At 36.8% G+C, this 27,998-nt stretch overlaps 2 protein-coding genes, 1 long non-coding RNA gene, 1 other non-coding gene and 1 pseudogene across 5 annotated transcripts in view; 3 read left to right on the top strand and 2 right to left on the bottom strand.

Moving 5' to 3' along the window:
* The window catches only part of PDCD2L (programmed cell death 2 like), a 51,337-nt gene extending 47,062 nt beyond the window's left edge, over positions 1-4,275 (top strand). The window contains exon 7 of the mRNA XM_077132203.1: positions 4,005-4,275. Within this exon, the coding sequence (XP_076988318.1) occupies positions 4,005-4,135 (131 nt within the window). The 3' untranslated portion in view covers positions 4,136-4,275. The remainder of the gene's footprint in view (positions 1-4,004) is intronic.
* Positions 414-13,890, bottom strand: LOC143659344 (uncharacterized). Its single transcript, XR_013163499.1, has 4 exons — positions 13,753-13,890; positions 11,727-11,833; positions 877-948; positions 414-503 (listed from the first exon to the last, which is right to left on the bottom strand). It is a non-coding gene; the product is annotated as an uncharacterized LOC143659344 (long non-coding RNA).
* TRNAK-UUU (transfer RNA lysine (anticodon UUU)) lies at positions 4,166-4,239 on the bottom strand. The gene has a single exon. It is a non-coding gene; the product is annotated as a tRNA-Lys (tRNA).
* Positions 4,435-10,881, top strand: LOC143659343 (serine/threonine/tyrosine-interacting protein pseudogene; annotated as a pseudogene).
* Positions 13,891-13,956: 66 nt separating the features above from the next.
* UBA2 (ubiquitin like modifier activating enzyme 2) overlaps positions 13,957-27,998 on the top strand; it is a 34,231-nt gene continuing 20,189 nt past the window's right edge. The window contains exons 1-7 of one of the 2 annotated variants that reach the window (XM_077132201.1): positions 13,957-14,144; positions 16,769-16,852; positions 18,515-18,585; positions 19,727-19,791; positions 21,602-21,702; positions 23,159-23,280; positions 27,820-27,887. In XM_077132201.1, the coding sequence (XP_076988316.1) occupies positions 14,007-14,144; positions 16,769-16,852; positions 18,515-18,585; positions 19,727-19,791; positions 21,602-21,702; positions 23,159-23,280; positions 27,820-27,887 (649 nt within the window). In that variant the 5' untranslated portion in view covers positions 13,957-14,006. Of the gene's footprint in view, positions 14,145-16,768; positions 16,853-18,514; positions 18,586-19,726; positions 19,792-21,601; positions 21,703-23,158; positions 23,281-27,819; positions 27,888-27,998 lie in introns of those variants that run through there. The other variant, XM_077132202.1, reaches the window with a different exon arrangement.

The following is a 27,998-nucleotide window of genomic DNA, read 5'->3' as shown; positions in this document are numbered from 1 at the left end:
TGTTTATATGAATAGTATTTCTAACTTTTTGAAAATTATGCTTTGATATCATTATTTATATATGATAATGCCACCACCCTGCCCCGTGGATAGTTTCCAGTTTAACTGTTCTTTATTTGGAAAGTGTTCAGATGGAAAAGATCAGACCACCTTTCTTCTCCCACCAGTTGGGCTGAAAAAGTAATTTGCTTTGTTTGAGTTTCACAGTGATGATAAGAAGCATGTTCTTTCTCCTCTGACAGATTATTTCTGTAAGCGTTTTGAGCAACTTAAGAAGAAAGAAGTTTTAAAATAGCATTTTTATCTCCTATACCACTGGCTCCTTTTTTGAAGTAATGGTTCCAACAGTATATCAGCATAGAGACTTACCAATAATTGTTTTTTTTAATTTTTTATTGATTTATTTTATATACCTTATAATCACCCAATGTGTACAATCAGAGGTTCACAATATTATATAGCTGTGCATTTATCTTCACAGTCGACTTTTCATTTTCTTTTTTCTGAAAAAATAACATACAAAAAAGCAATAAATTTCGAAGCACATTGTAATAATTAGTTGTAGAATGAATTTCAGAGTTTGGTATGGGTTACAATTCCACAGTTTTAAGTTTTTACTTCTAGCTGCTCTAAGGTACTGGAGACTAAAAGAAATATCAATATAATGATTCAGCAGTCACACTCATTTGTTAAACCTTACCTTCTCTATGTATCTCCACCATCACCTTTGTTCTTTCTCTCCCACTCTTTAAGGGTATTTGGGCTATGCCCATTCTACCCTTAACAGGTTGGAAGGGATTGTTGATAAAATGGAATAGGGGGATGGAACTAGTTGATGTTCTAGAGAGTCTAGACCCTCTGCATTTCAAGACTTACCTGGTACAGGGACCCATCTGGAAGTGGTAGGTTTCTTCTTCCATTTTTCTTGTTCTGCCCTTCATAATATTTCTGTTAGTCAAACAAATATTCTGTTAAAAGTAAAATGACACGGTGGCTCAGTAGGCAAGAATGCTCGCTCACCTGCCATGCCAGAGGACCGGGGTTCGATTCCCGGTGCCTGCCAATGAAAAGAAAAAAAGAAAAGAAAAGTAAAATGAAACATAAAAATCTGGCCTCTTTATATGCGCCATCTATATGCTCTGACACTTAGCAAAATGCCAAGCACAGCATTCTTGATCTGTATCACTTTTATCATGAAATAAGATGTCTTTGGGCCATAGATTAAGTTTTTCTTCTGATTTATTTCTGTATACCTTCCCTGTTTCATTTGAAGCTTTTCTCCTGCAGTGATGCCAGTTATTCTGACATTGGGTCACCTTTTCCCTCTCAAATCAATGCTAAGATCTTTCCCTTTCCTTTCTGCAATAAGGTTTCTACTGTCTTTTCTAATCCTTGTGATTTCTGATGTTTCATTAGATGTTTAGTGGGGATGTTATTGGCCTCTGTCTTAGTTTGCCAGCTGCTATGATAAATACCACATAGTGGGTTGGCTAACAACAGGAATTTTTTGGTTCGTAAGTTTGAGGCTGGAAGTCCAAAATCAAGATTTCTTCAGGGCTTGCTTTCTCTGGGAGTCTGTAGCATTCTGACGCTGGCTGCCAGCGATCCTTGGGGCTCCTTGGCTTCTCTTTCTGCCTCCTGTCGATGACAGTATCTTGTATCTGCTCTCCCAGTTTTCCACTGACTCCTAGTTTCTGACTTCTCTAGTGTTTCTCTAAGTTCTGGCTTCTGGTTTCTTCTCTTTGTAAGGCTTCCCATAGTGTAGATTAAGACCTACTCTCATTCAGTTGTATCATACCTTAGCTAAAAATAATATCTTCAAGAGGTCCTATTTCTACTGAGTTTATCTTTACAGGAATGTGGATTAGGATTAAGAACATGTTTGTATTGGGGTACTTATTCTTTCTATCTCAGGTTCAATGTTTCCTTTTTCCCCTAAAGCCACCCCCCCCCCACCCCCCCCCCACCAACCCTGCACCTGTAAAGACTGTGGCATTTCTTAGGGCTTAGCTTTCACTTATGGTACTTGTTTTTTTGGTTTTTATTCTCTCTGATCCTTTTCATCACCTTTTTTTAAATACTGTTGGTTGTTTCTCCAGCCTTTCTGTGTTCTCTACAAACTGGCTATTGTATATTTCTTGTTGGAAATCATCTCAAATTCATCAGGTTCTTTCTCCTAAACTATCTCGGTTTTCTTTGCTCTCTCTTTGGTGGTTTTCTTTCCATTATCCCTGTCTACATTAAAAAAAAAAAATCTAGCTCCTGTTCCTGATATTCTCGCAAGCACTGGGGACAACCAGATCAGTAGGCTGAGCCCTCAATCTTGGGGTTTGTTCATATGAAACTTATGCCCACAAAGAACAGACTAAGCCTATGAACCTCTTTTGTTGCTCAGATGTGGCCTATCTCTCTCTCAGCCAACAAGGCAAGCAAACTCACCACCCTCCCCCTCTCTACGTGGGACATAACTCTCAGGGGTGTAACCTCCCTGGCAGCATGGGACAGAAAAGCTAGAATGAGCTGGGACTCAGCATCAAGGGATTGAGAAAACCTTCTCAACAAAAAGGGGGGGAGAGAGAAATGAGGCAAAATAAGTGTCAGTGGCTGAGAGATTTCAGAGTTGAGAGGTTATCCTGGAAGTTACTCTTATGCATTTTATAGATATCCCCTTTTTAGTTTAAGGTATTTTAGAGAGGATAGAGGGAAGTGACTGAAATTGTAGAGCTGTGTTCCAGTAGCCATATTTCTTGAAGATGAATGTAATAATGATATAGCTTTTACAATGTGACTATGTGATTGTGAAAAAATTGTCTGATGCTCCTTTTATCTACGATATTGACAGATGAATAAAAAATATGGATTAAAAATAAGTAAATAATAGGGGGAACAAATGTCAAAATAAATTGAGTAGGTTGAAATACTAGTGAACAATGAAAGGGAGTGGTAAGAGGTGTAGAAAAAAGGGGGAACAAAGGTTAAAATCTATTGAGTATATAAAACTAGTAGTGGTCAATGAGAGGGAGGCATAAGGGGTATGGTATGTATGAATTTTTCTTTTTAATTTTTATTTCTTTTTCTGGAGTGATGCAAATGTTCTAAAAAATGATCATGGTGATGCATGTGCTACTATGTGATGATATTGTGAGCCATTGATTGTACACTATACACAGAATGTTTGTATGTTAAGAATGTTCATGTTTGTATGTTGTTTTGGTTTGGTAACAAAAATGCATTGAAAAAAAATCTGTCCCTTTGCTGTCCCAAATCACTTACCCAACTCATGCTGTTGACTCCTGCTTCCTGTATTCTAATATCAGCAGGAGTTGTTGTTGCTCATGTTTTCTTGGTAGTGTTCTTTATAGCCCCAACCAATGATAAATTTCTATAAACTCTAGGATTCACTTCTATTTTTTGACTGAATCCTTTTTGGAGGTAGCATGTTTTGTGTGTGTGTAATATATGTTAATATGGATTTTCAGTATTAGATACTCTAAACAGAATGAAGAAAACTTGTTGAGATTTTTATTATTGCATTGTATGTTCATGCTACTTCTGATTAAATCTGCCTTTTGACCTAATGTTTACTTACTGTAGGAAATAGTGGGCTATACTGCGACTGGAAGCTAGCAAGCACTGTTTTTGCGCTATCTAATTATGCTTTTAAGGGGCGGTCACTCCCTGTAGTAATACCAGTTATCCTGCTGTTGAGCATCTTTCTTCTCCACCTCTGTTACCGTCTGATTACTTCATTTCTTTGTTTCACAGTGAGCATTAAGATGTGCCAGACGCTCTTCTAAGCATGTTATATAGATTCGTTTATTTAATTCCCCTCACAACAGTCTTATGACTACAGAGCTTAAGTACTTTGCTCAGAGTGGTAGAGTTGGGATATGAACCTCGGCAGTCTTCTTCAGATACACTCCGTTCGCTTACGTAAACCAAAGAGTGAGTGCTTCTACTAAGACTTTTCGTTGTTGGAATACCAAATATATTGTATTTTTCAGATGTTTCTGTGGAATTTGGAACAATTCTAATTTATACATGTGAGAAGAGTTGCTGGCCTCAAAATCATCAGACTCCCATGGAAGAATTTTGTATTATACAAGAAGACCCAGATGAATTACTATTTAAGTAGAGCATTTCTTTTTTTGCGGGGGAAGGGGGTTGTATATGATCCGGGAATTGAACCCGGGTCTCCCACATAAAAGGTGGGCGTTCTAACCACTGAACTACACATCCACTCGTATTTCCTTTTCATATATATATATATATATATATATATATATTAAAACAAATTTTAATGACCAAATTTGTGGTGTTTTTAACCTAATTTTAACTCAAAAGTTATTAACTTAGACTCTCATAACTGGGCTGCCTTATCCTTCTAGGGTCAATGGCCTGTCCTTGTGGGGCAGCTCCAAAAGCATCTGTTTCCTGCACAGGCTGCCTGGTGGGCATTCTAGGAAAATGAGCCAAGCGCAGCAGTCAGCCTTTGATTACCCCTCTGACTCTGTCTTCTATTAAATTCTGCAGCTGTTTCTGGATGCTGACAAATGAAGCCACTTGACCTGCTCTATCTCTTTGAGACCCAGGCCCTGTGACATTAGCCCAAGCTCCCTCCACCCCTACGTCCCTCTCCCACCTGCCTCTTACTGCCTCACAAGATGGGGTTCCTTACTCTATTCTGGACATTGTCCCTCCATCCAGCTTTCTACTCTTCCATTCTCTCCCCTTTCTCCACACAGTTTTTATGTTTTCCACCTCTTCCTTTCTGCTGCTCCTGACAGCAATCCACTGTGATATACAGACCTGCTTTTTTGCCTGTGTAAATGAGGAAACAAGGTATTCACATAAACAGTTTGTTTTGCTGCTCTAGTAAATAACACCTTGGGCCTGGATTACCAGGTTTGGAATCTCCTAGGCATTGTGTGACTGGTGAGAAACCCACCCGAGGTGTGGAGACATTGGGGGTAGGAGGCAACAACAGCGAGGTAGCTGAGTCTGAGCCATCCAGTCCTCCTGTTCCTTGCTTTCGCTGCCACTGAGATCCTTTAGGTTGCATGTGTTAGTTGTAAGCCTGCCAGTCTTGTGGTCCACCGGTTCTCCCTTGGACTGCCACTGCCAGCTCTGACATTGGCCAGCCAGGTAAGTTGCCTTTTCAACCCACCCACCAACCCACAGGCTGGGACCATGGAGGACGTGAAGCTGGAGTTCCCCACCCTCCCACAGTACAAAGAAGATGCTGAGGAATGGATCTGTTCTGTGAGATAAGAGATGCAGGAAATTTTACCTGGATTGTTTTTAGGCCCATATTTTTCTGCTATGAAAAGCAAACTATCTATATTACAGAAACGTGGAATAACCCATATAATATGCATAAGATCAAATAGTGAAGCAAACTTTATTAAACCAAACTTTCAGCAATTATTTAGATATTTAGGCTTGGATAATCCAGTTGAGAGTATAGTACATTTTTTTCACATGACTAAAGAACTTATTGATTGGGAGCTTACAAACTGGAGGAAAAGTTCTTGTCCATGGAAATGCAGGCATCTCCAGGAGTGCTGCCTTTGTTGTCGTATACATTATGGAAACAGTTGAAATGAAGTACAGAGATGTAGTTGCTTATGTTCAAGAAGGATTTTGTGTTAATCCTAATGCTAGAGTCATCCATCAACTTCAGGAATATGAAGTCATGTACCTAGCAAAATTAACAACACAGAAGATGTTACCACTACAGATAGAAAAGTCCTTATCTGTCCATTCTGGTACTATAGGCAGTTTGAAGAGAACACATGAAGTGATGATGATTTTGGAAACATGTGGTGGCAACTGCACAGAATGGTTAACTCAAGCAGAGTTATAGAAGATGTGAATTTCTATTTGGGAAGAAGAAAATACTAGAAACAATAATAATGTAAAATGGTAAAAAATACGTTGTTTTTAATTATGTTGCTTCAAGGTGTATTTCTCTGCAACTTGTCGAGCAACATCTTTTTTTGTTGTGTGTTTTTGTTTTTTAACATTTATTAATTGTGAAATATAACATATTTAAAAAAACAATAAATTTCCAAGTACATTTTAACAAGTAGTTTGAGAACAGTTTTTAGTTTAGTATGGGTTATAGTTCCACGATTTTTTGTTTTTTCTTCTAGCTGCTCTGATTGAGCAACATTTTAAGATGTTGAACCTCTGCAATAGATGGCACTGATGGTTTTATTCATTAAAAACATTTTTTTTATTTTTCACTTTACAGTTTTATTATAAATTTTGCACTTGCAAAAAGATATTATTGCAATAGTGTACTTTTATGCTGAAATTTATTTGTAATGATATAAAGTTATTACTTTAAAGAAAATGCAAGTTGGGGGATTTGTTTATAAAATTTGGGTAATTTATAACAAAAGAGTTTACTAAAGCTTGCTAAAAATTCATTTTGTGTTATGTTACATTTAAAAAATAATTTTACTGTTCAACTTTAATGATGGAACATTAACACAATGCAGGAAATCTGCCATATTTCTCCTTTTTAGTGTAACTCAGTTTATTAGTTGTCCATTTATTTTAATTTTTTTCTAAGCTCTTCTTGAACCTTCATTAAGAGTCTTTAAGTCATGTCATTAGCCAATTTTCCTTATTTTAGTATGATCCAGTTATTGTTTCCTTTCCTGTTACCGTCCTAATTTGTTTATTCCATTCAAAAAAATTTTAATTAACAAAGAAAGATGTTTTACTTTATAGTATCAGATTTTCCCCAAAAAAGGATAGCATTAGACGTTTCAGGTGACTTTCTATGTTAGTTTGCAAGCTGCTGGAATGCAATAAACCTGGAATGGAATGACTTTTAAAAAGGGGAATTTATTAAGTTGCAAGCCTCAGTTCTAAGGCTGTGAAAATGTTCAAGTTAAGTCATCCAGGGAAAGATTCCTTGGTTCAAGAAGGTCAGTGATGTTCAGGATTTCTCTCTCAGCTGGAAAGGTACATGACAGCATCTGCTAGCTTTCTCTCCAAGAATCTGCAATGGCTTCCAGGGGGCTCTGTCTGTTCTGTTGGCTCTGTGGATTCTGGTGGCTCTGTTGGTTCTGTCGTTTCTCCAAAATGGTTCCCTCTTAAATGGCTCCAGTAAGCAACCCCACCTTGAATGGGTGGTGACACATCTCCATGGAAATCATCTAATCAAAGATTACCACCCACAATCTGGTGGGTCACATCTCCATGGAAACAATGAGATCCTACCCAGCCAAATTGAATGAGGATTAAACGACATTGGTTTTTCTAGGGTACCCAAATAGATTCAAAGTGGCACGTTTCCTTTTTTGTGTTACTTTTATCTGTTCTTTTGAGAACCTGGTTTTTTTGTTTTTGTTTTGTCTGAAATGGTTCTCAGTAACATATAATATACCAATGTAGCACTATTTTTTCCCCCAAGTGAAACCCAAAAAAGGAAAGTGACTTGTATCATTTAAAAAATAAAAAGAGGGCGGGCCATGGTGGCTCAGCAGGTAAGAGTGCTTGCCTGCCATGCCCAAGGACCTGGGTTTGATTCCCGGTGCCTGCCCATGTAAAAAATAATAATAATAAAAAATAAAAAGATAAATGCTCATGATCTCCAAAATTAGTATACTGAACAGTGAAAAGTAAGATAAATGTTTTTCTGTAATTTCTTTGTTTTTTAAAAAAACATAACTTAGTTTAAATAAAAAATTTTAAAGAGACTTCAGTAGATTATCTGGAATATACTCATTTTATGTTGTCTTAATGATTCTGTGAGATTGTTCCAGCCCTGATAGAAGCTTTTCTCTGAAAATGCATTTATTGGGGAAAGTGATTTGTGGGAGACTTAACTGGGTTTTTTTGTTTGTTTTTTGGCATGGGCAGGCTCCAGGAATTGGACTCAGGTCTCTGGCATGGCAGGCAAGAGACCTGAGCCACTGAACCACCATTGAACTGCCCCCTTACTGTTTTAAATGAGATATTTTGCTGTTGTTTTAAAAATCTGATCATATTTATTTTGTTATAGCGAATTTATTTTCAACAGCCTTTTCTAAAGAAATTGAACATTGTGTTTGAAAAATTATACTAAATTTGTCTGAGAACAATATATGAAACTATTTATATCTTAAAAATATAAAATTAGTAACAGTGTCCATTTAATGTCATATTTCCTCAGAGTACAGAAGTAGAAAGAATCCAGTGGGCATTTTTGGATGTTTGTTGGATCTGCTCCACCAATCTTGATATAGATATTTAAGAGATAGCTATATACGTATACAATTTAAAATATATTTACATTCTGTATATCCAACAAACAAATTATACACATAATTTTCTCCTTAATATATTGGATGCTGCGGTAGTGATCTTGGCAAACCAAATATCAAAAGTACCACAGAATAAACTCTTAAACATGAAGTACATGATACATTGGAAAGCTGATAGCAGATGGTTGCTTCTTTTCTTCTCTCTCTTTCCCGTTTTTTTGGTTTCATCTTTTGTGTGGCAAGTGGTATGTATCAGTGACCAGGGATCAGTTAGGATGATGGACATCTCAGAAGACACCAGATCTGATGGAAATTATGAACATATAAGTCCAAGATGTTCAGTGAACACAAGGCAGGATGACCTCAAACAGATCCTACACTGAGATATGTTATGATCAAACTGTCAATGCCAAGGACAAAACGGAATTGGAAACTGAAGAGAAAACAGCCTTAAAGGCCAAGCTTGAGGGCCCCAACTGGAGGGTGCTGAATATCATCTCCCACTGCGCGGTGATGGGCGGGGCAGAAGGGTTAAGTTAAATTTTGTGTTTTAACGGGTTTTTTTTGCATGTGAAATGTAACATGTATACAAAAAAGTAATAAGTTTCCAAGTACATTTTAACAAGTGGCTATAGAACAGATTTTAAAGTTTGGTGTAGGTTACAGTTCCATGATTGTGGTAGTTAGATTCAGTTGTCAACTTGGCCAGGTGAAGGCACCTAGTTTTGTTGCTGCAGACATGAGCCAGTGGTCCAATGGTACGTGAACCTCATCTGTTGCTCATTACATCTGCAGTCAGCTAGGAGGCGTGCCTGCTGCAATGAATGACGTTTGACTTAATTGGCTGGTACTTAAATGAGAAAGCACAACGTAGCACAGCCCAAGCAGCTCAGCATACCTCATCTCAGCACTTGCAGCTCAGCCCAGACCTTTGGAGATGCAGAAAGAAATCACCCCAGGGAATGTTGTTGGAACCCAGAGGCATGGAGAGAAGGCCAGCAGAGACTATCCTGTGCCTTCCCATGTAAGAAAGAACCTCAGTTGAAAGTCAGCTGTCTTTCCTCTGAAGAACTAATGAAATGAATCCCCTTTTATTAAAAGCCGATCCTTCTCTGGTGTGTTGCATTCTGGCAGGCAGCAAACTAGAACAGATTTGGTACCGGAGAGTCGAGTGCTGCTGTGGTTTGCAAATACCAGATATGTTGAAATGGTTTTTGGATGGCTAAGGTGAAGATTTTGGAGGAACTGTGAAGACAATGATGGAGAGGTCCTGGAGTGCTTGAAGAGACTGTTGGTGTAAACAGAACCACTGCCAACCTGGACAAAGGTGGACACAAAAGGGAGAGATTAGAGTTTGCAGAGTGAGAACCATGGAAGCTCAGGTCTGAACCCAAGAATCCTTGGCCAGGAGAGTGGACCCACCCATATACATGGAGAGGGTGAGTTTACCCTGAAGAGTGCAGATGAGTCTCCCACCTTGTTGCAGTGGAAGAGTCATGCAACCTCAGGCCTTGGAGAAGGTAGAGCACGCTACTTGGGGGACTGGGGAGAGCCTGGCTGCCATCACATGGAGGGGTTGAGCGTGTGCCCCAGAAATGGTAGAGCCCAGGGATGGCCCTGATGCCTGGAGAGAGTGGAGCCAAGAAAAAGGTGGTCTCCTCAATGTTCCCTGAGGTTGATTTGGAAAGAGGCAGGCTACTGCATAGGCTCTCAGAAAGGGTGGGATTGCCACTTTTTAAAGCTGAAGGATAAATGATTTTCATACTTTGAAATCCAATGGTGTTTGCCTGCAGGTTTTCCTTCCAGTTTCTTCCTATGGATCTTGTGACTGTCTTTCCTTTGCATATTGGCACCAGACAACTTCTTTTGAGATTCACAGGTCCACAACCAGAAGAGAGTTTTTTGCACCTTAATATTGTTTAAGGTGATGCGTGTAGTTGCCAAGTTGACAAGGGTGGACATGTGGTAGTTAGATTCAGTTGTCAACTTGGCCAGGTGAAGGCACCTAGTTTTGTTGCTGCGGACATGAGCCAATGGTCTGAACCTCATCTGTTGCTCATTACATCTGCAGTCAGCTAGGAGGCATGCCTGCTGCAATGAATGACGTTTGACTTAATTGGCTGGTGCTTAAATGAGAAAGCGCAACGTAGCACAGCCCAAGCAGCTCACCATACCTCATCTCAGCACTCAGCCCAGACCTTTGTAGATGCAGAAAGAAATCACCCCAGGGAATGTTGTCGGAACCCAGAGGCCTGGAGAGAAGGCCAGCAGAGACCATAAGAAAGAACCTCTGTTGAAAGTTAGCTGTCTTTCCTTTGAAGAACTAACGAAATAAATACCCTTTTATTAAAAGCCAATCTGTCTCTGGTGTGCTGTATTCTGGCAGGCAGCAAACTAGAACAATGATTTTTCTTTCCTTTGAGCTATTCCAAGACACTAGAAACTAAAATATCAATATAATGATTCAGCAGTCATACTCATTTGGTAAATCCTATCTTCTCTGTTATACTCTTCTCTCTTTTTTTTCTTGTGAAAAATAACAAATTAGATTTTTAATAAGTTCTTTAAATTGAGATAAACCAAATTTCCCCCATGATTTGCATTAGCAAAGTCACTTTATGAATTATTTGTTCTCCATGTTTTTATTTATATGCATTAAAAATTGTTCTGAGAAAAACATTTGCTATTTTAAGTATGTGATGGGAGGGAGGAGGGGAGTGTTTTTAACTTTTTATAGTTGGAGATTTTAGGGGTAGCACAAACGAAACTCCTTTGTATTTCACTTTTCTCAGTCCTCTCTTGAGGTGCTTTACTGGTAGGAATGATTTCTATACATTCCCTTGATACCAAGAGGTACTATGCAAGGTAACCTATTACACTGAAGGTACTTGCTTTGCTTTCCTATGATGTAATAATACAGGAAAAGCTATTTTATCCATGTGAAGTGAGAGAATGAAAATGGATTAAAATGCTTTGTTAATTAAATTAATTCCTGTTGACCCAGGTGATAGTCTTCTGATTTCCTTTCCCTTCCCCCATCTTTCCATCCTGAAAACAGCATAGCAGTAATCCCATTGTGGTCAAGTGTGCAGTAAAGACTTGCATTGGGTGTTCAGGAATTTCAGTTAGCAAAGTGCCAGATAACACTCTTTCCTATATATAGATTGGACAGGTCAGCAAAGATCTCTCTTGCAATTCAATAATCTCTGATGCTTAATTCTACAAAGATTCTTCAAAGCTGTAAATTTAGGTTTTAAAAATGATGGAGTAAAATTTTTTTATTAGCTCCTAATAAAATTTTGAGTAAATTGCTTAATTTACTCTTAACAAACATTTGTACTTGGATAAAATGCTTATGTGTACATAGGAATGTCATAGTGCAAGATGCTGCTAGCCCAGGCACAAAGTATTAAAATTGGTGGCTGTATTAAACTACTGTGCCATTAAAATAAAAAGGAAACTCACCTGATTCCTTCTCCTGGACACCTGAAGATGTACGTATGAGATCTGAAGGTGCTGGCCAGTGGGGCTTCAGGCTCTCTAGGGTGTGTGGGTTGAAGCTGAGCATAGAACTGCAGAGAGATTATAAACCTTCCTTTATCTGCCGGGCTGGAGAATGATCTCTGTTTCCCTGTAGTAGTACTTCTGTTGCTGTGGGCAGAGACTACCAGAGCACCTCCTCTAATTGGCGCAAAAGCCCTGTCACTCAGATACCTATATACATGACTTTGGACTTTTTTTTTTTAACACAGGCACCAGGAAACAACCCTACTTTGGACTTTTAAAAGTGATCAGGGGGTGCCCTCCTTTGACTTAAGGGTGGAGAAGAGTTGTTGGATAAGAATATTCTTAGAGGTCAGAAGTTCAGACACTTTCAGATTATGAGTTAGGTGTTAACACATGTGACTTTTATATGGAAACAGACTGCTGCACTTCCAATCAAACACATTCTTGAATCTAATTATATATGCTTTGTACCAGGTCTTAATTTATGAAAATACACTACAGGTTAGTAAGAGCATTCCCATTGATCCAGTAAAAGGGTTTGTGACATATTTCAAAAGCAAGATAAATAAAAATAAGTCCAGTATGAACCCGCTTAAAAATAAAGACCTAAGTCTGGAAGGACACCCACCCAGCAAAGGCCTGGAGGAGTAGGATTGGACGTGAAGTGTAGGCAGTACTCTCAGCTTTTTACATCTGCATTTGTGTCTTGTTCAATTAAGATGAGCAAGCATTTTCTTTGTTCAATTAAGATGAGCAAGCATTTTTGGGGGGGGTGGGGCATGGGCAGGCTCTGGGAATCGAACCCAGGTCTCTGGTGTAGCAAGCATTTTACACTTTATCCACCACCCAAGACCGCCCCACCCAAGACCGCCCCACCCACCCTCCAAAAAAACATCACAAAGAAAAGCAAATGGCCTCGGGGTTAAGGGCCAGTTCCCAGGCCTAGGGGAAGGTGCATTCCCATTCAATCAGTGCCTGGGAAGGAGAAGGAAGGTGAGCATTGTGTGGAGGCCACCTTGAGGTTCAACTGCCAGGGTGGGGCCTTGTGGAGAATCAGAAGCCCATAGCTGAGGGCTTCCATCCTGGATGACATCTGGCTCTTCCTGAACTGCTGTGCTGCAGTCTGAACATCCCCCCCCACACACACACACCCTCCCCCATCTAGCAGCCTGGCAGATGAACCAAGCAGCTGAATGAGAGATCACAGGAGTTGAAATAGCGTTTTCCTCTTTGTTTTCAGTCTTTTTATTCTTCTAATAGTTTTTTTCCTCTCATTCAAAAAATACTTTCTTTGATGAGCATTAATACCTGAGAAATACGGAGAAGTTAAAAGAAGAAAAAATTATCCACAATTCCACTACACACAGATACATAAAAATATTAAATGTGGTTATTTCCTGTCCTTTAATATATTTTTGGTTTTTTGTTTTGCAAAATTTAATCACAGTATATACTGGTTTTGTATCTTTCGACCTTGTATTGTGAGCATTCTCCCACTTAGTTTGCTCCACGACATCATTTTTAACTGCTGCAAAGCATTTTGTTAAAATATGTATTAAAAGTATACAATTTTTGTTTTTTTGTTCTAATGATGAACACCTCTATAGCTAAATCTTTTAAAAATCAATAATAACTCTCATAGGACAAATTCTTGGAATCAGTATCATCCATTCAAAAGCTATGCAATTTTCCGGGTTTCGTCCTCTAGGAAAGTTTTGCCAATTTAGAATCCTCACCGGCAGTGTATGGGAATTCTTGTTTAGAATACTGCCAATTTAACAGGTGAAAACGGCTCTAATGCCATTTTATTTTCCATGGTTTTTTATTACATTTTTATTTTTTATTGACCGTACTGCCCTTTTTGTGTTCTTTATATTCCTTACCTATATATTTTGTTTACCTATATTTTTTGGTTAATTTCTAACTTGTAATAAAGTCTTGGTTGGGAGTTCGAACAAACCCCAGACTAAAACATGATCCTTACACTTCTTAGGCCAGAGAGTAGGTCTGCGTATAAATTCGTAAAAAACACGTCCAAGCTCTAGCACAGCCGGGGGTCGGAGATACCCTTAGAGCACAGCCTGGTCTGGACCGGGGTGGCAGTCAGACTACCCTATTCCCGGGCACCGCGGTGCGCATGAGCGGAAGCCGGGCTGCCCCTCCCCCACCCGCTTCCGGCCGCCGCTTATTTCTCCCGCCTCCGCCTCCGCCTCCGCTGCCGCTCGTGGTCGTCCCGCCATGGCATTGTCGCGGGGGCTTTCCCGGGAGCTGGCCGAAGCCGTGGCCGGGGGCCGGGTTCTGGTTGTGGGCGCAGGCGGCATCGGCTGCGAACTCCTCAAGAACCTCGTGCTCACCGGCTTCTCTCACATCGATCTGGTGAGACTCAGAGCGCGCGGACTGAATGGCGGGCTGTGGGGCAGGGGCCAGGATTTCGGGGCCCGGAGGGCGGGGAGGTGGGGGCGGGCCGAGAGGCCGGTGGGTTGGGGCTACCGGCGTGGAAGAAGCTGGTCTGTAAGGGCTGGGCGGGCTTCGGCAGCACTTCGCGGCCCTCTTGGGACCGAGGAGGCCGCGCTGCCGAAGCAGCCCCCCGCTTCCCGGACCGCACCAATGGGTGGCGACTCTGGGACGTGGAAGTGGCCTCGTGTCTTTTCGCTTTAGAGCAGTTCCCCAGCTTTAAGGGGAGGCGGGAGATGATTGAGTATCTTGTGGATAGTTTGTTCAATTTAGATGTCACCCCAACTGAGAAATAATGATCTAGAGCAGAGGATGGCATTGATAGCAGTCAACTCACATACTGAGCCCTAGTCGCGAACCTGGCTCGGTCCCGGGCAGTTTACACCTATTAACGCATTTAATCTTCTCTACCACTCGGTGGATGCAAACGCTGTTTTCATCCCTGTTTATTTTTAACAAATGAGGAGAGTGAGATGCAATGGGATTTAGTAGCTTGCCCTGGATCACGAAGCAAGAAGAGGACTCCGCGGCTCGCGCTCCTTCCTCTCCGTTGAGTACAGACCTTCTGCGTGTGTCATTGTTAATGTCACCAGAGATACAGCTTATTATATTAAAGATGCTCGTTAGAATTTCACTTGCTGTCTCAACAAAATTCACCTGAAATAATGTGTGCAGTCTCGTGCTTCTGCGCTGAGAGTATGTGTTTATGTCAGAACTGTCAGCATGTAGTAGTTCTTTGCTTTAAATAAATTTAAACCCAGCTGTTCTTTATTGAGATAATCTGTTTCTCCCTCTTTTGAGGGAATGAAGTTTTGATCGAACCGAATTATTATGTACTTCGTGTACCTTAAAGTGTTGTGTACCTTAATTAAAGTTAAAGGTGCATCTTCTTGGTATTTCTGCTAAGGGCTTACTGTTTGAATACTCTGAGCTTGTCTTTCTGTTATTTTATTTGTTTGTATATATGTAGATTTTTAACTTATGTCATTGGTGTACATGGCAGGGAGCCGCTGTAATTTTGAGTCAAGTTTTTCTTTTGTAGACTTAGACTAGAAATGTGACTAGGAATTTGGATGCACTTGAAGTGTCTTAAGGTGTAGTGGAAATGAAATGAAAAGAAAGTAGAGGTGGCAAAAAAAAATAGGGTTAGTTTTCACATCCAATTCTGAATCACAAATCCAAATATCATTGTGCGTTAGCTGGTTACTACTGATATTTGTATCGAAGAACTATTTTATAATAGAAGAGGCAGTAAATTTGGACACCTGAAAAAATAAATGCTGGCCCCTTTTTATTTTGTTTAATTTTTATAATTAAAAAGTAAAACTAAAAAATGTTTAGGTGGTTATATATTGGTAAATTTCAGAAGTTACAGCCAAAATCATTGGGGAGCTTCACATTTAGAACATTTGATTATTTTTTATAAAAGTACATTGAAATGAAATGAAAATGTCTTTTTGCCGTTATCATTTTCTTATATTTATTTTTATTGTATAGTATAACATATATACAAAGCAAAGAGATAAAAAAAGCAAAAGTTTTCAAAGCACACTTCAATAAGTAGTTACAGTACAGATCCCAGAGTTTGTCATGGGCTCCTATATGATCTCACATTCTCCCTTCTAGCTGCTCCAAAATATAGGAGGCTAGAAGGCTTAAATTTTTTTTTATCATAATTGACTTTTTTCTTTGTGTGTGTGTGTGTGTGTGTGTGTGAATGTGTGTGAAAACATATACACCAAAAAAGCAATAGATTTCAAAGTACAGCACCGCAATTAGTTGTAGAATGTAGTGCAGAGTTTTTGACATAGGTTACAGTTACACAATTTTCTGTTTTTACTTCTAGTTGCTCTAAGATACTGGAGTCTAAAAGAGATATCAATTTAATGATTCAGCATTCATAATCATTTGTTAATCTTATCTTCTCTGTATAACTCCACCAGCACCTTTGATCTTTCCCTCACTCACATATTTATTTTTAAGCTGCATTTATATAAGGCTTTAAACCCAACACTTTTTGAGCTATGTGTAAAAGTATCCCTTCACAGTCCTCAGGTAATAATTGTAAATGAAGTTGTGTATGGATGAAAACTTTTGAATAAAGAAGACAGCAAAAATTAAATAAATCTTTGTGGAGTATCATTAAAAAGGAAAGGGCACAATTTAGTATATTAGACTTAAAAGTATAATTAATTGAATTAATAGAGAAATGAACTATAGTGAATTTTCAATAATTACACATACATTTTATGCCATCTAAGGGATTTCTTGAAATATTTGACAGAATGATTAAATTAAAAAATAAGCCTTTTCTGAAATATCTTTGAGTAAGTTATGTCTGGAATTAAACTTTGGTCTTTTTTTTTGTATGTATATGTGCATGCGTTAAGAAATTATGGCCAATTAACAATTTTGGTATGTCCTAAAAACATTTTCTGAGCTCGTATAGCAGATGTCAAAGTTCTGGATCATGGATGGTGAAGCGAGTGATAATGCTCAAATGTAACAGAAAAACTGTGATTTATCTGGGTTTTATGCATTTGTAGATTGATCTGGATACTATTGATGTCAGCAACCTCAACAGGCAGTTTTTGTTTCAAAAGAAGCATGTTGGAAGATCAAAGGCACAGGTAACCTTATAGTTCTCTATAGCCTTTTGATGGATCTATTTATAGTATCAGATTAATTCTTGGTTAGAAGGGAGAGAATAAACTATCTCTTTTTAGCTGAGGGATTGTGGAGAATAAAAATACAGAGAGTTAAAGGACTAAAGATTATAACCTCCTAGTTTGGTCTAAGAGGAAATAGAATGCTCCATCGTAATATTGTAAATGTTGGGACTGTTTGTCCCCCTTCTTATTTAAACTTCTGATTGTTTTACTTAAGTTGAGCCTTATGTACCTTGGTCTTATCACCCCCAGAAGTTGGTGCAAGAGAAGCTAAGCTTATGCTGCTGTCCCCTTTAAAAGAATACAGCCTCCTCTGAGACTCTAAACTCATTACCTTATCTTTAAAAAAAAAGTTTTTATTGTGAAATATAACATGTATACAAAAAAAGGCTATTATTTTCAAAGTACATTTTAACACGTAGTCACAGAACAGATTTCAGAGTTTATTATGGGTTACCATTCCACATTTTCAAGTTTTTCCTTCTAGCTGCTCCAAAACTGTGGAGGCTAAAAGAAATATCATTATAGTGATTCAGCAGTCATACTCGTTTGTTAAATCCTATCTTCTCTGTTATAACTCCTCCTTCTCCTTTGATCCTATTCCCAATCTATAGGGGTCTTTGAGCTATGTCCATTCTAACTTTTTCATATTGAAAAGGGATATCAGCAATACAAAATAGAAGGATAAAATTAGTTGATATTCTTGGAGAGGCTGGCCCTTCTGGGTTTCAGAACTTATCTAGCTTAGGAACCCTCTGAAGGTTATAGGTTTCAGGAAAGTAAACTTTTAGTACATGAAACTTCTGTAGAGTCTCAGAGTCTTAATTGTTCTGTAGGGTTAACAGGAATAATGTTAGTTGGGGTGTGGCAGACCATGGCAATTAGCAATATCTAGCTGAAGCTTGTGTAAGAGTAGTCTCCAGAATAGCTTCTTGACTCCATTTGAACTCTCTTAGCCACTGATACCTTATTTTCTTATTTATCTTTTCCCCTTTTAATCTGGAAGGCCTTGTCAATCCCACAGTGCCAGGGCCAGGTTCAACCCTGGGAGTCATGTCCCCCATTGTCAGGGAGACTTTCACCCCTGAATGTCATGTCCCACGTAGGCAGGAGGGTAATAATTTTCCTTGAAGAGTTGGGCTTAGAGAGAGGCCATATCTGAGCAACAAAAGAGGTTTCCTGAAACAACTCTTAGGCATAATTATAGGTAGTCATAACTTGTCCACTACAAATACGTTTTGTAAGGGTAAGCTTCAAAATCAAGGGGTTGGCCTATTTTATTGAGAGTCCCTAATATTTGAGAGAGTATCAGGAGTTTCCCAGATAGGAAAATGTAGTATTTCCATACTTTTTCTCTAGTCCCTCGAGGGACTTTGCCAATACATTTAATTATTAGCCCACGATAGTCTAGGATGACTCTGGATGTTACAGTAAGTTATACAGAATTACAAGGCCTCATTCCCATTCTGGGCTCTATGTGTTTGGGTTGTTTAAATGAGCTATCCAGACAGTTTAATTTAGAGTGTGTGTTACAGAAAATTTAGGTTAAGGGGCTGCCAGAAGTAGATTTCAGATACAGATAGAAATGTAGTGTTAGTAATTTAGTGTTGTTTGTTTTTCCAGGTTGCCAAAGAAAGTGTGCTGCAGTTTTATCCGAAAGCTAATATCGTAGCCTACCATGACAGCATCATGAAGTATGCTTTAATTATTATGTTGTAAAATTGTTTGCCATGATTTTTTTAATTTAATTTTTAAAATATAAGGTATTTTTATTGGCCAAATATATGAGCTCGAAGTCATTCTACTTTTTTTTAAAAAAGTGGAATGCTCTAATAGAATTATTATAATGTGGTAGTTTATGCCCATGTAAAAAGCATTCTTTTGTAGTTTATATGTACAATTTAAATGGTTTAGATGATAAGTGAGATATTTTAGTACTTTTAATAAATCAGCTAAAGCATCTTCGGTTGTTTTAAAAGTGATATCTTAAACTATGACATATCCTTATAAGTGATGATTCAGATATAATCAAACATTTCTAAATATATTTCTCTTATTCTGATTGATTTTAGTTGTGGCCCTTTACTGTTTACAAAGTTCCTTCCCCAAATAGTCTGTTTATTATGGACTTTTTGACTCTGTAAAACACTAGGAATTGTAAATGGAGTATTAGCTTTAACAGTACTTAAATACACTGTGATCCCAATAAAGCTATAGACACTAAATATATAATTTGGAAGTGTTGGGACAAAGAAACCGTGGGCCTAAATTATCCCTTGTCTATCGTTGTTCTCTATCTCAGAAGCAGATGGTATTAAAAATAATTTGTTTGGGGTGCTGGGATTAGAGGAAGTCTTTCACTTTTCCAGGGAATTTGTATCTCCAGTTTATTCTCTTAATGTTTGTTCCACAAGCTCACTGTAGCTCTATAACCCTTACCCTGTATTGCTTTCCCAATACTGCTAAAAGCATGGACCCTAGGGACCTGAACCTTGCCTGATCTTGACCACATGAGGTAAAGCCAGAGGCTAAGCATATCCTGGGAAAATGTGCTCTCTGTGTGTTCCCAGGCACTTTGCCTGGAGAAGGCCTGGTGGGACTAGTGAAGTTATGCCATCCTTCTGCCAGTGTGAGATCCTGTTCTTGTGCCTTGGGTAGCTAGCCAAAAAAGATCTGAAGTCACTCATAGGAATTTGGGGGAAATAATTTCTTTAATTACTGTCTATATAATAGAAACCCCTAATGCCAGTTATATTTGCACTATTACTACTTTATTATGCTTTTTTAGACCCTGTTATTCTGTTTTGGTGACTTTTTTTTTGTTTTGCTTTGTAGCCCCGACTATAATGTGGAATTTTTTCGACAGTTTATATTGGTTATGAATGCTTTAGATAACAGAGGTGAGATTATTGAAATACTTTTAAAGTATATCACCTTCCCCCACATCAAGGCTGTTTACAAATATACTATTAATTAAAATAGCTGGAATTGACAGGCCAAAAGAGAAATGGACTCAGGTTTAAAGATTGCCCATCAATTGCAGTTTTACCTTGGTTGGTTCAAGGCAGGAATTTTGCTACTATATACCATGCTCTTTTTCCAAAAGTTCTGAATAAAGGGGAGTGTGACACAATGACTTCATTTACATGGGACCTAAGAAATATCAATGCCTTGTTCTTACCCAAGACCATTTAAAGCAGACTGAATGGGTGCTGAACTTATTTTTTTTCACAATGCCCCAGATTGTTCTGTAGTGCAGTCAGGATTGATAACCACTGTTTGGGGAATGAAGCAACAAGGTGCTGAGGTTAATATGAACTGTGACTCATAAATTACTTCAGATAAATTATCAAATTGAAATGTATTAGATATACACAATTTAGACATAGATACATGCATTATATGTTATTCCATATAATCAAGTATTGTTTAGCAAATCTGTGTCTGGGCTGTGAGGGTAAAGATTTAAGTAGTATCCTTGCTTGTAATTACTTCCACATGTAAGAGTACATCTGGCAAGTGAATTAGGTTGGATATTTGGCAGGGTTTATCAGTGAATAAACTGCAGTTTAATATATATTTGGATTTTTATTTCTTTGGAAAAATTTTTACTTAGGAAACAATCTCTTTTTTTGTTTTGTTTTGCGTGGTCAGGCACCAGGAAATGAATCTGGGTCTCCAGCATGGCAGGCGAGAACTCTGCCATTGAGCCACCATTGCCCAGAAACAATCTCATTTAAGAATGTAAAATACAGCTTTTTTAAAAATTTATTTATTTATTAATTTAAAAAATTAACAACAAACAAAAACATTAACATATTCCGTTCTACATATTATCAGTAATTCTCAGTATCATCACATAGTTGCATATTCATCATTTCTTAGAACATTTGCATCAATTCAGAAAAAGAAATAAAAAGACAACAGAAAAAGAAAATTATATATACCATACCCCTTACCCCTCGCTTTCATTGATCACTAGCATTTCAAACTAAATTTATTTTAACATTTGTTCCCCCTATTATTTATAAAATATACCTTTTAAAAGAAAATCATCAGTTATTATGTTCAAGTTAATTTTGGGCCAGAAGTACTAAAAAAAAAAGAAAACAGGAAAGAATCAGACTTCCTTCTTTTCTCCTAGACTTAAATCGACTTAATAGTTGTAAGGATATTCCATATTCTTCACTCACTCCTATATGTTTCTGATAATTATATTAGGATGATAGTAAGTTAAGGACTTTGAACACATTGAAACAGTGTTTCACCCTAGGTTAATAGAGTAGATACAGTAGTAGAAGAGAAGGGTGGCACTTTGAAATTTAAAAATTAAATTTCTATGGGTGTTCACCTAGGGATCTTTTTCATAGAATAAATTTGTGATATAAATTCCTTATGTTTATAATAAACGAATTTTGCATAAATGTCTATCATTGACAGTAATTTTAAAATTACATATAGGGCGGTGCAAAGGTGGCTTAGTGACAGAGTTCTCATCTGCCATACTGAAGATCCGGGTTTAATTCTTGGAGCCTGCCCATGCCAAAAAAAAAAAAAAGAAAGAAAGAAAAAATTACATATAAAGACAATCAGTAGTTTGGGTAAATGTTATCCTAATTAAAGGTAACTAATTTCTGTTTTTTTGTTTTGGGGGAGTTTGGGATTTTTATCTCCCCCCAAAACTCTAGATGACTAGTATTTTTCTTCCAGCTGCCCGCAACCATGTTAATAGGATGTGTCTAGCAGCTGATGTCCCCCTTATTGAGAGTGGAACTGCAGGTTATCTTGGACAAGTAACTGTTATTAAAAAGGTAAAGAAAAGCTTTCTTTTGTTTATTTATTTTTATTACTTTCAAAATATTTATTTAAAGCATGACTTGAGCATAAATTTGCTTTAGGAAGATGAATTTGAGAAAATGGCTTGGAGCAGGGAGAGACTGGAAGTGAGATGGTCAGTTTGCCTTTGCCAGCCATTCAGGCATGAGAAAATGAGAATATGAACTAATAATTGTGAGAAGAAAAAAATATATTTATTTGGAAACTTAGGGAAGAAAGAAGTAAACTTTGAATTTGTATGAGATGAGCAGGTTAATACCCTAAACATAAGGATTTTTGTGCACATATAAAATTTAGGATGTTTTAAGGTACTCAAAAGGTACAGGCAAAAGAGACCTTTAACTCTGCCACCTCGTTTCATTTAGCTTGTTTTCCAGTCCTTAGACTGATAAGGAACTACGTTCAATAGTTAATATATGGTAAACTTCTGAAAAAAAGAAGTCTGAATTCATAGATCTGAAGAGAACCTTGAAAACTTTTTTTGGTGTATTTATAAAATATTTCAGACATTGAGATAAAATGAGATAACAATAGAATGAATATCTTGTGTACTCATAACCTTCTTCTGCAAGATCTCAACATTGTGGCTCATTTCCTCTTCAGATCTTTTCTCTTAGTTCTTTTAAGAAATTAAACATTATAGGTATATTTGAGGAATCATTTTGCTAATTTTGAGACTGTGAAGAAGTAATTCTACTGTACTTAAGATTTGCAGTTTTTTTAAAAATATTTTTTGGCAGTTTATACATGCTAAAAAGTATGTCTCCATTTTATTTATTTTGACTGTTACTTTCGAAAGATTACTTAAAATCATTCTACAAAGGTTGTTTAACCCTGCAATGTGTATTAAATTTAGATAAAACAACGGAGGCCTTCAGGATCTGTTGAACAGGCCAAGGCAATACTCATTTTTACTGATACAATGAGGTGTAGCTACCTTTAGAAAACATTAGAAGGCTGGAGTCATAAGAAATGGTATTATGGAGAAAACCCAGAATCTCATTCAATTTATATTCAGATATTTTCAGGTTTTGGTTCATTATTATTAGAAAGACAATTCTTTACATATCTTATTACTTTAATCCTGGGACACCACTGTGTATTAAAACTGAGGTTGAGAATTCCTCAGATGAAAAGAGAGTCTGCTTGATTCAATTAGTTTTTTTTTTTTGCATGGGCAGACACTGGAAATAGAACCCGGGTCTCCCGCATGGCAGGCTAGAACTCTGCCTGCTGAGCCACCGTGGCCTGCCTTCAATTAGCTTTTACATTGTAGTTTCCTTGTCTGTAAAATAACTATTTTGGAGTCAAATGTTTTTAAGTTTCCTTGATGATATAAAATCCAGTTGGAATGTAGATGAATGAATGGAATTTTATTATTATATAACCACATCATGAAATTTATATTTTTCTCATTTCCTGAATTTGCAGGGTGTGACTGAGTGTTACGAATGTCATCCTAAACCAACACAGAGAACTTTTCCTGGCTGCACAATTCGTAACACACCTTCAGAACCTATTCATTGTATTGTTTGGGCAAAGTATTTGTTCAAGTAAGAGTGTATATATTTCTGGGCTTGTTCTTGAGAACTGATGATGGGGAATGGGGTCATTTTTTAATTTAAATGTCTTAGAAAAAGTATGCTTAAAATGAGCGTTATTTCTTTTAAATATGGTGAAGGAACACTTTGGTAGCTTTCTTGTCAGATTTCTTGAGTTAAATTTAATTAAGCAGATAGTCATTACATGCCTATTGTGTGCCATGAACCATTTTGGAAGATTTTTCTGATATTGGCGGTGGACATATAACTAAATAAATATAAATCTACATATTTAGAAATTTAAAAACATTATGAAACCCACTTGTTTTATAATGAAACAAATAATGAAAGTTAAATTACTTTGGATAGTAGTAAAAATGCTGCATATGAAACTTGGATGCACTGAAATGTGGTAGATAGAAGGAAACTTATAGGCTTAAATACATGAATTAAAAAAAGAAGAAAATGGGAACACTGAGCTAAGGATCCAACCTAAGTTAGAAAAAGAACCACAAAATAAACTCAGAGAAATTAGTAGAAAGATATAATCAAGATAAGAGCAAAAATAAAACCAGCAGGTTTGAAATGAGAGAAGGAATAGATAAGAATAAGAAGAGCATAATCTCAGATATAGTAGAGATTAGAATGATTTAAAAAGGTAAGACCATGTGAATATATTTAAAATTTTAATGAACTGAAAAAATTCACTAAACAAACAATAAAAGCTTAAAAAAAGACACAAAAATAAATAGAAAACCTAAATAGTACTATAACTGTCTCCTGAATAATGTACCAAGCCTATATGGTACAGTAAATTTACGAGGAATAGATTATTCTAACCTTATGGATAGTATGGCATAAGAAAAAGCAACTACAAGTCAGTCTCACTCATAAATAATAGTTGCAGAAATCCTCTTTGAAAATAGTAACAAATGTAGAATCATATGAAATAAAAAGTATATCATGACTGTGTTGTATCTGTTCTGGGAATTTATAGGATGGCCTACTTATTAGAAAGTCTATAATTGTCATCACTTCATTAAGAAACTTAAGTAGAAATATATAAGCTGCATAGACGTAGAAACAGCATTTGATGAAATTGAGCAGGAGATACCCTTTCATCAAAAATTCTTAGTGAAATATGAGGAGAAAGGCACATCCTCAACCTGATAAAAGGTATTGTCTAAATAAAATATGCATATAAGTGAAAAGCTTGAGAATTTTCACTAAGAAGTACACTTGCAAACCTTACTTATTCATATCTTTTTTTGGCAAGTATTTTTTTGTGTGTGATAGACTGTTTTTGTAGAACAGTTTGGATTTACAGAGAAATTGAGAAGATTGTACAGAGTTCCCAGCACCCAGTTTCCCCTATTGTTAATATCTTGTATTAGTATGGAATTTATTTTAGAATTAATGAACCAGTATTCATACAATATTATTAAATAAGTCTTTAGTTTATTTAGATTTCCTTGGTTTTTACCTAATGTCCTTTTCTGTTCTAGGATCCCATCCAGGATACCAGATTACATTTAATTGTCGTGTCTCTTTAGTCTTCTCTTGGCTGTGTTTCTCATACTTTCCTTCTTTTTGATGAACTTGATAGTTCTGAGGAATTTAATCAGGTATTTTGTAGGATGCTCCAGTATTGGAACTTATCTTATATTTTTCTATGGTTAAGACTTGAGTTATGGGTTATTGGGCCACAAAGATGAAGTACCATTTATATTACATCAGATCAAGGATATTTCTATGAGCATGATTTGTGACTGGTGATGTTGGAATCATTCACTTGGCTGAGGTCATGTTTGTCAGGTTTGACCACTGTAAAACCTTTTTCCTCCTTTTCATATTGTACACTCTGGAAGGAAGCCAGTAAGCACAGCCTGCACCCATAGAGTGGGGAGTTCGGCTCCTCCTCTTTGACATGGATTATCTACATAACTTATTTGAAATATTCTGCATGGGAAATTTGTCTCCTCTTCCCCCGTTTATTCAAATCATATCAGTATGAAATCGTGAATTTAATTATACTTTTGGTTATAATCCAATACTACTTTATTTTGTTGCTCAAATAGTTTCAGCTTTGCCCATCGGGAGCTTTCAGTTGATTCTTGTGTTTGTTTGACATACCCCACCAATGTGTATGCTTTGTGGTTTTGCTTTGTGCAGTTCCTTACTTTCTGGCATTACAAGTTGCTCCAGCTTTATTTTGGAAATATGCAAAATTTATTCAAATTGTTCATATCAGTGTGACTTCATGGATTTAATTATACTTGTGATTGTAATCCAATACTACTTTATTTTGTTGCTCAGATTGTACCTGTTATAGAATCAGCCATTTCTTCAAAACACTTGTTCCTTTTATTGGAGGATGATATTAGAAACTAAGCTCTGGAAACTAGGTGTGCTTCTTGCTACTGAAACGTTTCGGTGGTTTCTTGTAGGTCCCCTCTCAGCTGACAAAAAAATAGATGTGTTTGTAGTAACCCTTGTACATACACAGTTTTGTAGATATTTCTATATGTGATTGTTTATCAAGTTAAACATGATGAGACATACTGATGTCTCCAATTCTAATCCATTATCATACGGATAATTTTAGCGTCTTTCCCCTACTTAACAATAAACTCTTGCCATCTCCCATCCATGTACTTAATGCAAGCATTTTTTTTAATGGTAAAAATTTTAAAGAGTTCCCTTGGAAATGAAGAATGCAAGATGCCCGTTACTGCTGCTTCTGTTTCGGTTTGTAATGAAGTTCCTAGCCAGCACAGTAAGACATGAGAAAGAAAATATACGAATAATAATTGGGAAAGGAAGAAAAGGACTTACTTGCATATGGTTATCTACATGGAAAATTTCAAAGCATCTAGAAATTCTTAGGAATAATGAGAGTGTGCCAGCATTGCCAACTAAAAGATAATTATAAAATACCAATCACATTCTTATATACAATATCAGGCAGTCAGAAAATATAACAAAAAATTGTTAACTGTAAAAGATAACTAAATTTAAAAGCATCATAAAGTAAACAAGACCTGAGAAAGCTTAAGATAATTGACGCAAAATAGAAAATTAATGCAGCTGTTGGAACATAAGTATCAAATAGAAAGAGAGTGTTTGTGGATAGGAAGTCCCAGTATTACCACTGTCATTTCTCCCCAAACTAATCTACAGATTCAGTGTAATTCCAATTCATCAGAGGGTTTTATTGGAACTTGAGCATGTGGTTCTAAAATTTATATAGAAGAGTAAGGCCTAAAAGGAGGCAGACCACTACTGGGAAAAGAGGTGAGATGACTTGCTCTAACAGATAATCAAAATTTAATATAAACTGAAGATAATAGGGTGTTGATACAGGACAGAAAAGTAGACCACCAGGATAGAATATAGAATGCGGACTCAAACCCTCATATATCAAGAAAATTGATAATTGATGGAGATTGCATTATAGATAACAGATAAGAAGGGATTAAGTCAAGGACAGTTGGAAAAAAGATTCATTCTCTACTTATTGCAAGATCGTGAATAAATTCTTCTCCAAAATTGAGTGAGCATTTACTCACTTTCAAGTACAGCAGTTTTTTTCCTAACAAAATTAAGTCCATCTGGATTAAATATTTAAATGTGAAAGGCAAAACTCTATCTTCAGAAGTAGGAAATGATTTCTTATATACATAAAGTGCTAACCATGAAAGAAAAGATTAGTACATTCAAGTCCATTAAATATATCTCTTGATCAGAAGATTTCAAGTGATACATAAATCAGCCTTATGAGAGGAAATAGTTAAAGTTTGTGATCTTTATGTGTTCCTATAATCAATAAGAAAAAGACACAAAAATATATGATCAGGTATTTCACTTAAAGGCAGTAAATAAAGATATATTTAATCTTATGACCAGCTTATGAAATTGAAAATAAAACCGCAGTAAAATGCTATTTTACACTCATTAATTTGATAAAATATTAAATTTGGAGAGAAAGTGAATCTGTAGGGATTATGTGCTGTTGTTAAATTGATACAACTACTTTGAGAAGCGATATTTTCTTGTAAAATGTTTCAGGAGCTGCTGAGATTATAGTGGGTTCGTTTGTGTTTTTTTTTAAACTGTGTAAAGGAGTTCCTTACCAAATTTTTATAAGTTATGCATGAAGAAGGGTTAGAGAATTATTTCGCTCTTACATATAATTAAACAGTTTTCTTAAGATGATTAGATTAAAAAGCTTTTATATTGGTTATTAAGATCTTATATACTGTCATGAAAAAGCAATGTGTCTTGTTCACTGCTATGTTTCCTGCACCTAGAGCAGTGCTCTGCATGTATAGTTATCAGGTGTTGTGTTTGTTCAACAACTACTAAATTAAGCCTTGCTTTTTTTTACTTTTTAAATTTACAGAGTATCATTTGTCAATTGTCCATTTTTCATTCCTGCTAAACCTTTGTTATATTACTCTGAATTAGGTGTTTGTGAAAAAGGTAGGGGAAAAAACACATTTGTATAAAATGTTTTGTTTTACATAAATATTCATTAATCTTAAATTATAGCCAATTGTTTGGGGAAGAAGATGCTGATCAAGAAGTATCTCCTGACAGAGCTGACCCTGAAGCTGCCTGTGAGTAAAGTATTTGGGATGTGCTTTCTTTTTGTTTACTATCTTTTGCTAATTTAATTTTTGTAGCTTAAGAGAAAAAATTTGTTGCTGTTATGTGCTAGTTAATACATT

This window comes from Tamandua tetradactyla, chromosome 16 (assembly GCF_023851605.1).
Source record: "Tamandua tetradactyla isolate mTamTet1 chromosome 16, mTamTet1.pri, whole genome shotgun sequence".
Lineage (NCBI taxonomy): Eukaryota > Metazoa > Chordata > Mammalia > Pilosa > Myrmecophagidae > Tamandua > Tamandua tetradactyla.
Note: the sequence above shows the minus strand (reverse complement) of the source record. Positions and strands in the feature narration are given on the sequence as shown.